Source organism: Gymnogyps californianus, chromosome 23 (assembly GCF_018139145.2).
Source record: "Gymnogyps californianus isolate 813 chromosome 23, ASM1813914v2, whole genome shotgun sequence".
NCBI lineage: Eukaryota > Metazoa > Chordata > Aves > Accipitriformes > Cathartidae > Gymnogyps > Gymnogyps californianus.
This window is the reverse complement of record NC_059493.1, coordinates 1,339,955-1,356,058: the sequence shown is the minus strand read 5'-3', so window position 1 is coordinate 1,356,058 and position 16,104 is coordinate 1,339,955. Positions and strand designations below refer to the sequence as shown.

Genomic DNA, 16,104 nt, shown 5'->3' with positions numbered 1-16,104 from the left:
TGACTGCCCTGAAGATGGAAGACTCTCCAAGGAGCAAGGATTAATGCACATTGGCAGGCACCGCTGCCATCTCCTGCCACAGCAAGTCATTACCAGCATGCTGTTGTTTCTGTGCTCCGGCTCACCACTTAGTGGACTTTAATATTTAACATCAGACAAGCTGCTGTTTCACGGGGTAATTTGGGTTATTAATAAAAAATCCCCCTTCCTCCCCCCCCCCCCGAATGTTTAAAAAATAAGATGCTGTTACTCCAGGTTATCAGTGCCGGCAGCAAATGCTGGGAGCTGAGCACCACAAGAGTGCTAGCCACAGAGCAGTTAATGGGGAATCAGGAAGGGTTGTTACAGGCCACAGAAAAGCCAGCAGAGCCAAGTAACATGCAGCATAACGCTGTCGCCATCTCCCATTGCGTCACAGGCGGAGGAGGAGGAAGTAATTCCAAATGACAAACAGGCTGTGCAAACCACAGGAAGAGCAGGCTGTTTGATCCCCTCTCCAGCAGCTCACAGAGATCCCCTGCATTGCAAGGACACCTCCAAGCTCAGAAGGACTGCACAATTGCTTACCTTCAAAGATGAATACTCTTGTAGCATTTAGCACTAGGATTCCCTGAGGCTTTGCAAAAAACCAATGCTGTCAGTGCCAGGAAATGCTAGACACTGACCCCTGCATACCACGTGCCCTTACTGAGCTACCAGGTTAGGGTGGTTCAGTACAATCCAAGGAGCTCTGAAATGTGAGGGCACAGAGGAAGATTTGAAACATTTGAGGGAGTTTTCTGCTAGACTTCTGACAGCATTTGCTTTACAATGTGAAACAGAGAAACCTGAAGTAGTCTCCTACAGAGACAACATCTATGTCCTGCACTTCATTTGAAGACTCAGCCTACTCCACAATTGCAAAGTTTCTCCTATATTCATTCGCCCTCTCACTAAACTAGTGTTCCCATACCCAGAGTAAGAGGAGGCAGCCTTCAGCAGACCACAGAAATGCTACAGAGAACTCCAGGAACTGGAGAAACAAGGGACTTGAAGGAAGCAGAATGCAATTACCTGAGAAAGATTTTGGCTGAACAGAGAAGTCAATCCACACATGTACACACGTGCACACACACACACACATACACACACTTTCTTGGGAAAAGCATCACAGGATCTTTGACAGCAACTATAGAGGTTGCTAGATACCAGGCTCACAAAGGCAGTTCAACGTAAAACCTTTAGATTTCGTCCTTTTAACTTCTTGGAGTATAGGGGGAGTCTAAGTACCTGCTTTACAGTGAATACTCTGGCTGTGCATGCCTGTGAATGGAATTAAACAGTAAAGAAAATCCTATTCATTATTTCCTCTTTTGGCTTCCTCCAGTTCTTTTCAAAAGAAAAGAGGACCCATTTTCACCTGCCAGCAGACAGAGGCTGAGAAACATGTTTTGGCCGGAATGCCCACTGTGGCAGAGACATGAGAGCACACTGGTTTCATTACAGCTGCTTTGCTGCATTACCTGCTGACCATGTTTTGGAATGTGGGCCTGCTGGAAGCCTCCTGCATTGTAGTCTGTTCTCCTACCTCTTTGCAACCCTTAGTGCCTCTTCAGAGGCACAACATCCTCCAAACAACATGTCTGTATGCATGTTTGTTCATGCTGGTCTTCAAAAACATAGCCAAAATTAGGTCCTTGTTTTCATGGTTGGGCACCCAAAGAGATTCCTTGAATCTCTGTTGCTTCTTGGCAGCTCCCAATCACATCACTGGCATGTCATGTACCTCTTTTAATTTAAACATAAAAATGATATATGCATATTTTCAAGGCACTTTTCATCATTAAACAAGCCTAACATTATCCCAATAACCTGCTGGCAAAGCTCGGCAAGTAAACAGCAGACAGCTTGAGGGTGGGGAGCCAACTGCAGTGGTTGCAGTTCCAGAAAGAGGACAAAAAGTGCATTACTTGCATTGTTTGTTTTTTTCCCCAGAAATCTCACAAGAACAATAAAGGAAACTCTGAAGCTTCCTCCTCTGCTGAGCAATTTTTTTTTTCTCACAATATGTTACAATAGATTCTTTCTGTCAAGAACAAACTACAGGTTCATATGTTATTAGTGAGCACCCTCCATTCTGCTCCTCTGTGTGCAATGCTGCGTTTATTTCCAGCAAAATGGACAAAACACCACCTCTGCAGAGATGAAGTCTGTTCAGACTAAAACTCCCAATATGCAATGCCTCTTCCCAGTGAATGGACCTTATCTCCGAGCTTCACGAGGAAGTTGCTTCGCTATTGCAGCTGTGAGCAGAGCCTCTGGATCAGTTCGCTCCAAGTGTCCTCACAGTACTCTTAGCTCTAAAGCATGACTTTAAAGCACAGTGAATTAGTGAAAGATGCCAGCTCCTCTGCACAAATATCTGCAATTTACCCACAGTGTCTGTGGCAGTACAAGAAAGGCAGAACAAACATCCCTCATGTGACCCCTCTGCTGCTGGTGGTGCCATGTAGTGTGTTGCGAGGCCCCATAGGGAGGTGCTGCTGATCCCTGCTGAAATGTTGTCAGGAGACAGTGAATGCTGCTGCCTCACATTTTGGATGGAGGGGGTGATCTTGTCTATGCCTTATTGAGCTGCTGCTGGCCTTGGAGAAGTCCCTCTGGCAGGTCTGAGAGGCATATCTCACCATTGGCGGGGATGAGTTCACAAGTTTTGAGGAGGAGTTTTGCTGATACAGTGATGGGCAGCAGATATTTTATACTTTTGTCCTGTGATACTGCAGCTCCTTTTACTGCAACCTCAGCTCCGCAGCCATTTGACAGCAGGCTTGACAGAAACCTTTTTTCCCAGCACTCACAGAAAGCAGGTCAGCTTGCTGACCATCATGTTGTTCTTTAACAGGAGCACGCTGCTGTGCATCAGCGCGGTGGCACGTCCAAGCTATGTGTAAAGAGAGCTGCCATGCCATGCTCTGCTGAGCAATTCTTGCTTGGACCAAATCTACTGTCACACTGTGAGCTGAGATGATTCTGCCAGGAAAAGAGCTGAAGAATGAAAAAGCTTAGAAAATTATAGGCTGCAGGCCAAATACAGACCCCATGCAGGCTTCTCCTAGAGCTGAAATACCCCCATGCCAAGGACAGTGGCCCACACATATAACTTCTGTTTCAGCATTAAAGATAGGAAGCAGAACCGTAACACTCCCCACTGCAGTAAAAGCAAGTCCAACATCAAAAGCCCATTAGGTAAGTTTTCCCTTTCTGAGAACTCTCTAGCACACTGTCACCCCACACTGCCCTCCCCATGCCCACTGCCAGCTTGAGTGCTTTCATCCACCACAACGCAAATGGAGAGGGGAAAGGAAGGAGAGGCAAAGGCAGGAAGGCAGGGAGGCAGGCAGGCAGGAAATAAAAAGCCAACACTCCAAACCAAGAGAAACTCCATGGAGAGATTTGCAAGTCGAGGACACTGGATTATTGAAGTTTAGCATCTTATTTAAGAACACACTATTTACTCCTATAACCAAATCCATGGACATAATTTACAGTAGAACATTATTGATTCAAATAGCAGAGTAAGAACCTAGAAGAGGTGTGCATATGATTACAGCACACAGTAAAAGCTCACACTTCAGTCATCAACAGAGTACAGCCGATTCCCAGGCAGACCAAAGGAAGATCCCTTTTACTCTCTCCCCTCCCCATTCAGATGAACGGAAGAAAGAGCTTGGTTGGCATCTCATCTCTGCCTAAAGCTCTGACAGATGCTATCCAGTGGAAGCAAGGTACAGCCCAAAGCAGCCATTTCTCTGCTTCATCACTACAGCTTGCGTGACACCTGCAAAAAGAGGGGCAACTGACTTGTAAGAATTTGCCTTGTGTTGCAATGTATTTTCACAGTTTTGATATGTTGCATGTTAAGATTTTGCTTCTCCCAGCCAACTACTATAAGGTGTTAAAAAGGCTGGTAGTTTCTGAATCTTTCCACATGCTGATAACACCAGCTTAACTTTGTTTTTAAAAGATTATAGAGAACAATGGAGCGAAAGGGACTGGCTTGTTTTGGACTCTCCAGTTCCAACAGCAAAGCCAGTCATGTTCAATGTCCATCCAAAGCACCAGCACAAGAATCTCTTTCTTTGCAAACTCCCAAGTCAGAGAGACCAGGCATGCAGCAGAGCAGACTATAGTACCTCCAGCAGCATGGCCAAGGCATACTCCGAGAAACAGCATGACAATCTCACCACAAGAACCTCACCAGCACTTTACCCAGAAGGCTGCTAGACGGGAGGAGGTAGCAGGTTGATGGTACATGCCTTATGAAATTGCCCAGGACCCTCCATATTTGCACAAGAGATTCCAAGGTCTCTGAGTGCCATTCACAACAGCTAACCTGTAAATGACAACTTAAGGCTGGGCTATGGAAGAAACTATCATCTACTGCTCAGCAGAACAGTTTCTCCAAGCAGAGCAATGTATGCATGCTAGGACACAGCTCTCAGGCCTGAGAGGCAGTGCCTGCAGCTGAGGACAGAGGAAGGAGAGCAAGGTGCTGAAGTATCTGAGAAGACATTGAGTTTAATAGGAGCATGTTTGGAGATGGAACGGTCAAATGCTTAGAAAGCCTAGTACAGCATTTCCCACAACACTCACCCAAGGCAAGGCTCTGAGACCCTGTGTGACTGGTTCAGTCGATCAGAGAGCTGAGCAGACAGCTTAGTCCCTGTGCGGTGACAGCACAGACACTACCTTCTTCTCTTTCCCAGTATGTCCCTTAAAATAGATAACAGACCCTCAGAGTACATCCCATCCAGTGCATTAGGGTGCCAGGCATCTGTATTGCCTCAAGGTCCATGAAAGCGCCAGATGACATGGGGGTAGAATTGGAACAAGATCTAGATGGAGCAGTCACACTGATAGGTCAGTGTCTTTGCTGCCCATGGGCAGCAGTCAGATATCTGCACAGTGCTCGTGGGGGCATCCACGGAAAGGGGCAGTATCTTTCCTGTGTTCAGAGATGCTCTGTGCAAGTCGGAAAGTACACTGTTAAAGCTGAAACTGTCCTTAGCTCACCCCACACCTGTCTGTCTCGCCCACCAAAACAGCACATTCTCACAGCATTTATCTTACTCTTTGCTTTGTGCTGTAATCAGCAAGTCCTGGGAAAGACACAATGCTCCCCATTCCAGGCATGGCACCATGACAGAACTAAATGGACTCTGAACACACTACGCATTTCCTGCAGAGTATCTGGAAGCCTTAGTTTTCTGGACAAATGACACTGTGAAAAGGTGAAAATGTTTATTATTCATTTGCAGAGACCATCAGATTAGTGAAAAATCTAACATAGTTTATACTCTGCAAAGGGTTCCAGCACTCTGTTCTCTGCATTTCCCATTTAAAAGGTCCAACATATGCACATGAATGCACCCTACAAGCCCTAAAAAGCCCTGTCACCACAGTGCAGTGAAGGACCATAGCCTTCATTTCTGCTTGTTGTCTTGCTGCAGTACCTTTTTGCTTAAACAGGAGTCTTCTCAGTGACCTGGACACACACGCACACACGCGTGCACGCACACACTCTCTCCATCTTTCCTCATCTCTGTATAAATATAGAAACCTCGTCTGTTTTCTAAATGCTCTCCTGCTGCTGCATTCTCTCCCTCTGCCTCCCAAGACACTTCGGTGAATACCTGCTGCTTTGTTTCTGCTGCAGATTTTTCACTGAGGCTGCAAAATTTTGAAGTCGCAGATTTAACATAGTCCCCTACATTAGCAGCCCCTACACAGAAACGTATGGCTCTGGCTTAATGTTTCACCCAGTCAGCAAAATTTGGTTTGCAAATAGGAAGGGAGCTTGAATTTTGCTGCTGTTTGCAGCGTTGTGGCTCAAAACATGACATAGTTCAGCTATGAAAGGAAATGTGAATTTTCAGATGGTTCTGCCATACTGAGCAGTCCCCTTATAGAGAGAAGGTGTCAGGAACTTCCCTGCACCCAGGAGGCTGCCCTCTACTCATCTAAGATTTTAACAAGGCTGGTCTATCCAATCCAGGGCTAACTTTTTCAGAATCTACCCTCATGGCATTTTGAGAGCAGGAGGTGAGGACTGCTAGAGAGATATAAGTAGGGCAGGGAACCCAGAAATCTCTGCAATCCTTGACCCATCCTTCCATCACGCCCCCAGTGATGCTGCACCTTTCCAGACCAGCACAGAGAGGGTACATTTCTGAAGAACCTTGACATACTTAGACAATTAAAACAAATTAGCATAATTCAGACTAAACTTCTAATTTTAGCACTCTGTAAAGCTGCTTTCCTTTGAGCTCAGATCTAGCTTGCTGTACCTCCGCTTCAGCACACTACAGGCGGCTTCCTACCGTGGATAAACTGAGCCCCACAGGCTATCAAGCACAGGACTTTCACAAAGGGCACTGTCCTTTGCTTCCTATCCTCCTGAAGGCGCTTGCTCTGGACAGGGCTCACTCCCTGTACACAGCAAGTGCCCTGCTTGGGCAGACACCTTGGCCAGGGGACCAGGTGCTGAGGATAGGGCACAGTTCGAAAGAACGTGCTCCGGAAACAGATTTCTGAATGCTACAAGATTTCAAACGTGGCTCACCTCGTTCCGGTACCTTGATAATGGGTGGGTTCACCAAGCACATATAGATGCCATTATTACCTGAATAATTTAAGAGCTTGCAGAGCAGCAGTGCAGAATGGCACCAGCTTCCCTTCAGTGCCTCCTCCCCCCCCAGCTAGTCCCTGCAGCAGCAGGGTCTGCTCTGACCTGACATCCCTCACATCCAGATGCTTGTATTCTGCTCGTGTTCTACCCGCCAGCCGCTCCCCCTCCCATCACAGCGCTGCATTTTCCTCCTGCCTGGAAATGTCAGGAAAGGACACAGGCACAGGCTCTAAAATGCCTTGCTAGCTAAGTACTGTACAAGCTGTTCTTCACTTACAACTGACTTTAGTATTTGTGGACAACTATTTACTGGGAAAGGAATGGACTTCCCAAGTCAAACACGGTTCATTATGTATTAGCTCACATTATCTGAGAGACTAGGCTCTCTTGGCACCGCATCCTGCAAAGGGCAAGGCAGACAGTGAAAGAAGAAAAAGGTAAACACCAGAGAGGAACTGCTACCGTATAAAGGTTCTGATTTTTCTAATTGGGCCATTTGACAGAGCTCTTGGTCTGTGCCCATTGCAACAAACCATGCTTAGCCAGAAACTCCTGTAACCTCCCCACTGTGAAGGAACATTGAGATCAGTATAATTTCGGCATTGCCACTTTCCTTTCTGCACACAAATATGCCATGCACTGTCCTCTGCCATCCCTCCCCCATACTTAATGCAAACACTGGAAAGGAAATAAAAATGCTGGGAGCACAGATGCTCCCATTATAACCAGTGCATGCTGCATTGCAACCTAATAGAAAAATGCTAGAGGGTGATTGTGAGCAGCGGTGAGTGAAATTGGACAGAGTTTAGTCAAAGGTAAGTTTGAAACAGCCTCTTCTTCCTGCTGACTCCGTACCAGAGAGACACAGAGAGAGACGGAGTGGAAACCTTAGTGGGTTGCGAGAAAAATGCCCCCTTTACAGGCCTCAGACAGCAGAGCAGTACAATACAGCATAGCACTGATGCTTTTTTTAATCCTGACAGACAGCATTTCCATTTGTACAGGACTCCAGTGGCAGGTCAGATAAACAGCATCAGAGGAAGTCATCGTCACACACAGCCACTGTACTTCCCAACCCAGCCTAAAGCAAGAACTAAATATTTATTAAGCTTCTATGAATCAGAGGTCTGAATCTCCTGACAGTACTGCCAGCTGACGTAATCCTCCCCAAATCCTGATGGGACTTGCTTCCCCAACAACCTTGACAGAGCTTGGAGGGTCACAGTTACCTTGTAGTCACACAAAGCAGCTCCACGTTGGCACACTGGGCAGAGGTGGGGTGCAAATCCTCCACAGTTGCTCCATCCCTCAGTGCACCGGATCACCTGTAAAGGAGCTCGTGCTTTGCCCCAATTTGCCAGCAGCTGTGTATACAAAACACCTTCCCAGCTTTACACACTGGACATTTACAGCAGAAAAGATTCGACACTGTACTGCTGCTTTGAACCTAGCACACACACCCCACAGAAAGATGTAAGATGGCCCGTTGATTTGCAAAATCCTTTTGAAAGCCTACATAATAGCTAGATAGCTAACGATTGAGCCCATTCCTAGTCACGCAGTTGAATTCTTTGTCTACACTGTCCCTCTGGTTACATTCAGAGTGGTAAAACCTAGGGCTTCCTTGAGCCTCAAAGGCTTTGGCTGTCCTGATATCCCATGCCCCTTCTCCCCGCCACTGCACAGTAGCATCAGGTTCCAGGCAGAAGATACCAATTCCTTTGCAGAAAAAGTGCCTCAGACAGAGAGTACTGGAGTCCAGACACCCAATCCTGGCTGCAAAGAGCTGCTGCCAATAGCTGGAGCCTGGCTGGAGCACCCGGTGTCCTCATGGCCTCACCTAGTGCTGATCTCACGTGGTCCTAAAGGTGCCTTCTTCAATGCTGTGCCACACCACAAGCTGGTTAACTTCTCAGGGAAGGTGCCTGCATAGTCATTGCTCTTGCAATGCAAGGAGATGCAGGAGGAGTTTTGACTGATGGAACTGACAAAACTTGCAGTGGGAGACAACAGAAGTTGCAGCTGGAGCTGTTGCTCTAGGAACAGGCAGAGAAAGGAGACAGAGCAGCTTTGTGCTCTGAGACTCTGCAGGTGGAATGGTCCTTTCTCTTGCTGATGAGCTCCAGCATGCAGGTTAGATACCAACACAGCTCCCTGAAGCAAGTGAAGCCCTGGGTGGCTGACAGCCATGTCACATCTTTGGCAGGATTTACTACCACTGAATGCAAGAATCCAGGTAGCCCAATCCAGCAACTGTACCAGGCCAGACATCCATGGGAGGAGTACACAGTGGTGCTCAGAAGTCCAGTTATCCTGGGCATGTTCTGAGCCATCTGCAGCCCAGGTCTGCTGAAATCCTTTGCCCTCCTTCTGTCCCATCTCTCTCTTCTCTGCAGCCCCTCTAAACCCAATGCAAGCTGAAGGCTGCTGCTTAGTGACAACCCTTGGAAAGGGTGGCAGGCAAGCAGAGAGAATAGCCCCAGTGGCTTCTCCTTGGCAGCACTCCAGCAGCGATTTCTCACTCCAGTTTCTCATGTGCTTATTGCATAATTCTGACAGAGGTGTCTGGATTTTCCATCTCAGAGATCCTAAGCTTGTACTTAAGTTCCACCCTGATACAGCTCATGAGTGAACAACAGGTGAGTGAGCATTTTTGCTTGTCACACTACAAGCACAAGCATGGTCACCCTATGTGACCGTTTGATTGTCCTACTAAGGAATCATCTGTAATTGCTCCTCTGTCTGATTGAGCTCATGGCTGTTGTTCCAAACCCTACTTGACTTGTTCTACTTCCCACATTTCTCTAGCTTCCTAAGCATGCAAATTTTCTTTCATGCAAAAGCATTTCATTAGCATCCTCCATGTCACCTCAATCTTCTCAGAGCTGCCCATCCAGGATCTAGCCCCTCTCGCAACTCACCACACACTCCTCAGCTTGGAGTTTCTTCTGACAACTGATGTCAGCTGGTTGTGTTCACAATTATTCCTTATCCATGCTTGAGAATACAAACGGGGTCATTCAATCCTCTGTGCTCCCTTTACCCTTTCCCACCATTTCATTCTAGCTGGTGGAAAAGCTTTCTCCGCCACAGCTCCTGCCAAGTGGAAACACCTCTCTCTCTCTTTCCCACCTATTTCAAACCCTCTCTCACAAATTTCTTGTCTCCCTTCTCTGAAGCACCCTCCCAGCCTCTCCTGCTGGGACATATTTCAGTGTGTAATAGTGAGCACTAAAATATTTCCTGCTGCAGCGTGCAGAAGAAACAGTGCACAAAGCATGGGTGCCAGCCTATACTGTGGAGAGTCATGAACCCTCAGACTGGTCTGTGTGCTGTTTCCAGGAAATGGACAACTAGAAAAACGGCAAGGAGATTTATGCAGAGAGTTTCTTATTAGGAATAATTTTCTTTTACCATTCAAGACTGCATTGTGTGAGATGCTCTACAAATGCATAACAAGAGACTGTCTTACCCTTGAACACTTGCAAGACAAAGAAACTAGACAGGAGTGGGAAGAGAAAAGCAGTTTGTTCCTCATTACCCCCCCTCCCAAAAAAAGAAGAAAAAAAAAAAAAGTGGTAAATTCAGGCAGCCTTGTCCTCTATTCTTTAGATGCCCAAGCAAAACCTACTCTGAATGTACTGAGAGGATGTTTCGCATCTTTCATACTAATAATTTATCATTTAAACATTGATAGCAATTATAGGAATTTCCTTCTGAGCTTTTGGTTAGATTGTTATTTAATCCAGTAGCCACAGTTATGCTGCACACAGACTGCACATGCTCTCACATGTGCACTTGAGGAGTTCTTTGGACGTTATTAGCATTGCTGCTGTTACTGAAGTGCTATTGGTCTTACTTGCTGCATAGCACTCTTGTCATAGATGTTGTAGAGGTTCCAGCTTCCTGCTCCATGACTCCCACATGCCCACTTGCCAACTGAGGAGCACAGCTGGTATCTGCCTCTTCGTACTCCTCAGATGAAGGTCTCTGCCCCTCTTCATGCTTGACCTGGATATTTGGCTGAATTTGGCACCAGAATAAGTATACTTCAATAGGAAGAATGATTTTCATAAAAGTATTAATTTTTTTTTTATTTATTAGTCTCAGTCAAAGCTTGTCAGGTTGCAAGGTGCTGCAGACACTAGCAACCTATCTGGTGGGCACTTGGTACAGCTGCAAGCTGCTTGTAGATGCATGTTTGAAACAGAGGGCAAGCCAAGTACTCCGGGCCCCAGTTTGGGTGTTAGACATTTTGGGACCTTTCTAACAACCCTTTTGCAGAGCTCTGCTAATGCTTCCAGGATTCCTAGAAAGGGATTTTGTCCATTTTCTACCTTTAATATATAACCACAACAACAAGCCGCATGCAACCCAAAAAGGACTGAATAACAATGTGTTCACATAACAAGTTACAGACCTGCCTCACAAATTGCGTCAAAATATCACATTCTCACAATGTGTTGTGCTCTCCACTAATCCTGCAGAAGGCAGGACTGTGTCTTTTAAGTGCTCTGCGTGACTTCCAAGTGAGGGCTTTCTGCCTCTCGAGGTAGCCTGACCACAGCACACTTGCAGTGGAAGGAAGGAAGCGTTCTTGACCATCACTACCACCCAGAACCGCAAAAAAAGACAGCTGCATACAAAGCACAGATATTACTACTGTCCGTCACCACTTGCCTGTCAGTGCAGCTGGCCACATCAGAGACTCCACATGCAGCCCACCAGCTGTCTGACTGGCTCTGGTCCCCTGTGAACTGGCCATCTAAGCAAAACGCAGAGATTTGAAGCTAGGATACTGTGGCAGAAATAGCAAGAAGCCAACCCAGATGATGCTTGGCAAATTCTCTAATGGCAGTGAACTTCTATTATTGAATTCACACCCTCCTTTGCTCACGGGCTGCTGTCACACCTGCCTGTCTGTAGGGCACCCTGAAAAGCCACCAACACATCATGCTAGACCTTATAATTCCTCACAATTCAGCACTTGCACTAAATGTGGGAATGGATGTGACTATTGAAAGCTTGCTCCCTGGGGTCATCCTCAGACTGAGGCAACCTCCAGCCATGCTGCAGAGCCCACAGAGCAGGAGCACTCTTCAGGAGATGTCTGGCTGTTGAATGGACAGCTCGGCCCAAAACACAAGCATGGCTAGGCTGCACAGAGAGCAAGGATGAGCGACAAGATCCCATTCCTTAAATCCTTGATGCAGCCCCTGTCAAATGAAACATCAGCTCTCATCGTCTGAGTTACAAAGGTTGGGGGCAGGGAATACTGGAGGAGAGACAAGGTTATACACCTGGACTGTCCCTGTGCTGAGAGACAAATGAGAGGCAAACAACATGAAAATGGACAGTACAAGGTCAATCAGGTTCTTGTTACATGCACTTAATACAAAAGCAAAGAAATTGCCATGGAAACTAAAAAGCAACACATATAATCACGGTCCAAGGAGAAGGCTTTTGGGCAACACAGCATTAAATAACAGAACTCACTGCCTCCAGGTATCACAGGACACAAGGTTCTTGTAGGATTCAACCATGCAGTTCATGGGACACACACGATCACACAAAAATGGCTGGAAACACTAAAGGGTACAAAGCTCTCATGCCCCAAGACATAACATCAGCTTGCATGGGATGAGAAGAAACTTGTTCTGGGGCCGTCATCTCCTTCCTCTGGCCATCTCCACTGCTCTGTGGAGCACTTGCCAGCACTTCCTCGGATCGTAGGTTACCCCTCTACTAATAACTTGCATTGCAGTAGTGCACGGTGGGCTCAGTCATAAATCAAGACACTGATACGCTGCACTATACAAACACAAAGCAAATAAACAGCCTCTGCCCAAAAGAGCGTATATCTGTATACGAAGCAAGAGACAACAGGCAGGCACAGGTGGAGGAGCAGAAGGACCCGGTGACACAACAGTGGTTTCAGTCCGTTCCAGTGGCCAGCGCAGGAGCCTTCGAAAGAGAGGCCTTTTGCATAGACATGACACGAGTTCCATGCAGACTCACAGGGCACTAACAGACACCCAGGCTAACACAGATTAAACTCCCGCAACTGCTGCAGCAAAACAGAATGAGAAACTCCAACACATTCCAGTAGCCCTCAGCTTGGCCCCAAGGAGACTTGTACAATAAACCACTACCACTAGAGATACTCAGGCTTTGGGGGCAGGGGATAAGAAAAGAGAGCTGTCCCAATAGCAAAATCTCCTGGTTTGGTGGTTCTTCACACCAGAACCCCTTTACAGCCCTCTGGCAATGTAAGAGACAAGCTGCTCTGTCGGCCTCGAGTAAAAGAGGCCCTGCAGGGAGAAGTCTTGGGCCTGCACGCAGTAAGCAGCTATCATTGAAGGCAGCATTTGACACGACAGTGTGGCAGCTGAAAGACCCCGCACCCAACTTCCTAGCTGCTGTCTGCGGACTTCACATCTGTCCTGAATGTGTCCACTGATCTCCCCCTAATTAGCTGCTTTCTGCAGAGACAGACCCCTCCTGGGCTGCCCTGGTCAGATGGCCTGGCATTAAGAAAAGCAAACATCCTTACACTCGGCTTTGGTCCCAAGAGGAACAGGAGGGTGAACAGGGGCTCTGCCCACCCTGACCATAGTCACCGAGCTGAGAGGCAAGCAGGCTTCCCTTGCCAGCGCGTTCCCTGCGTTCACCACTCAGGAAGGGATAGCTGAAGATCAACTCCTCCTCAGCGCTCCAGAGCCCTGCTGATTTCTGCAAGGAGACCTTGCTCAGTGCTCCCCATGCTGTGACAATCCCAAATAGTATACTACAAAAGGCTTGTTTATTGCTGTAAGGTCTATCCCATCCCAGGGAAGCAGACCGCTTTGAGTGTATTCAATTGTGCTTCTCCAGCTCCCTCACTTGCTTCACAGTGTGTCTTGGCAGCAAGTGCAACTCGGGTCTCTCACGAGGAGCTGGCAAGAAGGTGCCCTCTCTAGTACCTTCCACATGAGGAAGTCCAGACACTTTGCAGGTATCTTTGGATCTCCTAACCCATCACCAAGACACATGTACACTGTGCTTTGGCGGGGGGGGCGCAGAAGGGAAGAGGATGGTTTTCTCAAAGACTCATGGAGTGAGCCTTCACCAGAAGCAGAGATGAATGAAATCTAGGAATTCCAGTGTCGAGGACTAGCACAGGCAGCCTGAACCGGCAGTTGTCCAGCAGTGTGGCAGGAAGAATAAAAGCCTGAGGGCTGGTTAGCGGTGCGTGTCCCCAGCATCTCAGCAAGACTCTTCTCAGGACTCTCAGGGCGCAGCTATTGAGATGCTCCAAGCAGCAGAGCTCTACTGTGAGGCTCTTGCTCAGAGGGGGCACATGGAAGTCTCCAAGTCTTTTGCTAAAGGCAGAGGAGAAGCCCACCTAAGACATCCCTGTTTTACAACTTCCTCTCACATATATCCTTGATTACCCTTGGTTTCACCTCTCTCCTCACTGGCTCTCTGCATTGATGCATAGCACATACACCCTCAGGTCCTGCTGTGAGACGAACATTCAGTTCAAGAGGTCTTCAAGGGGCACCAAAGCTATCTTAGCAACATGCCTGCTCCTGCAGGAAGCTGGCGGCAAGAAAAAACTGGCCGTGATTTTCCAGAGAGGAGCTACAGCTCGGAACAGCTGGCGGACCCATGGCTCCAGCACGTCGGTGTCAGCAGAGGGGAAAGACACCTCTTCTAGCTCCTGATCCCCCACTCACCTGCTGCCAGCAAGTAACATGCCTTTCCTGGGAGGGATGACCTGTGTCCCCCTCACAAATATAGCCTGCCCTAAGCAGCAGCAGAGCTCACAGTGCCCTGCACAAAACTGCTTTCTCTGTTAGTGGTCTGGTCCCGCTGTACCCTGGTTTCAGTGTTCTGGCAGAGATCAAGCAGGGCATGGAGTGGACATCAAAACTGCTCCTTCACTAGAGAAAGGAGTGGGGGTCTCTTGCCCCTTTGTTCTGCAGACACAGAGCAACTCTGGGAAACTGCATGAAGCTAGAAGCCAGCAATTTTGTCTTAGAGATCAAATCTGTTACTGGGCTAAGTGACTCTCTTTAGCTGCCTTGACAAACCGCTCACTTCCTTTCTGCCTTCACCTGGCTTTTTTATACTCCCCCTCCCTAAGCTGTCAGGGCAAACAGCAGATTCCTGGCCCCAGAAGTTGTCCTCTGTGTTTCTTGTGCTGACTGCGCATAGATTTGTACAGGGACCAGGCTGCCCCTCTGTCATCTCTCCCTGCCCGCCCCCCCCCCCCCCCCCCCCCCCAAAATGCAAACAGCACTCTGCCACAAGCACAGGCATCTGGATATAGGGCTGCTTGCCCCAGTGCCACTGACCTTTTTCTTCCGATCCCGAGAGCGGTTCCTGCGCTTGCGATTGGATTCTTCCTTCTCCTTCTGCTCCTGCAGAGCCTGAGCCTCAATATCTTTGATTTTCTTCAGCTGCTTAGCTGCTTGAGCCATGGCCAGTCAGACTGCAGTCCCCTCCAGAGCTCACACCTGCACTTTCCACACAGCACCCTCCAATTCCTGGCCAAGAAAGTCCCTTCCCCTAGCTCAAATGCTGTCGACCCAGATGAGAGTGAAACCAGTAATGAGAGGAAAATAGCAAGCAGTCAGCAAGCCCCAAAGGGCAGCCGATGTCTCCAGCTAATTGCTAGATGGAGTCTGGGACACCTTTATAAAGCATTGATCATCCTAAATCCAGCTGTTCCAGAGGTTCTGTGCACCACTGCAGCAGCCCCTGACTGCACTGGCACATCATGCAGAATCCTCCTTGTGGGACAGGACACGGGGCTGGTGCTGTGCTCTCTCCCTCACTGTCTCTCCTGCAGTACGAGAAGAGATGCAGGCAGGCAGCCACAGGAAGGAAAACAACTCTCAGCAATTAATGCATGATGACAATAGAGGAGCAGTGAAAAAGGAGGCTGATGCATTTCATCCCGACTTCTTGGTTCTCTGTAGCAATGCATAAAGAACAGTAACCTGCATGTAGTCAGTCAGTGGCTTTACCACTGCAGTGCTGCTGAGGCAGGCACATATTCCAGTCTCTCCAATTTTCTTCCTCTCAGTCACTCTCTGTGCAGCAGCCGCATCACTCGCTCACTCTCTGGGTTATGATTCCAGCTCCTTTCAAGGGGAGCAATAAGGAATCGCTGCATCGGTTAGGAGGCAGGCAGCATCTCTGCTCAGAAAACAGCCAATACTGCAAAGGATGTGCCAAGTACTGGAGCAAAGTGCAGCTTAACAGCATCCTTTCCTCCTTGCATCTCTCCACTGAGTGAGCAGCAAGGGGAGGGATCTTGGCTGTGAATGGGAGACAGAAACCAAGGGCTCAGTCTGCTCTTTGACTACACAGCACCAGAAAAGTAAACCAGAGCCGCCAGCTCCTGCCCATCCAGACATCACCAGAGCTCAAGTCCTCTCTGAGGATCC

The 16,104-nt window shown here is 48.0% G+C and overlaps 1 protein-coding gene across 1 annotated transcript in view; it reads right to left on the bottom strand.

Annotated features, from left to right (window-relative positions):
* ANK1 (ankyrin 1) overlaps positions 1 to 15,132 on the bottom strand; it is a 69,234-nt gene extending 54,102 nt beyond the window's left edge. The window contains exon 1 of the mRNA XM_050910143.1: positions 15,007 to 15,132. Coding sequence (XP_050766100.1) covers positions 15,007 to 15,132 — 126 coding nt within the window. The remainder of the gene's footprint in view (positions 1 to 15,006) is intronic.
* Positions 15,133 to 16,104: the final 972 nt, after the last annotated feature.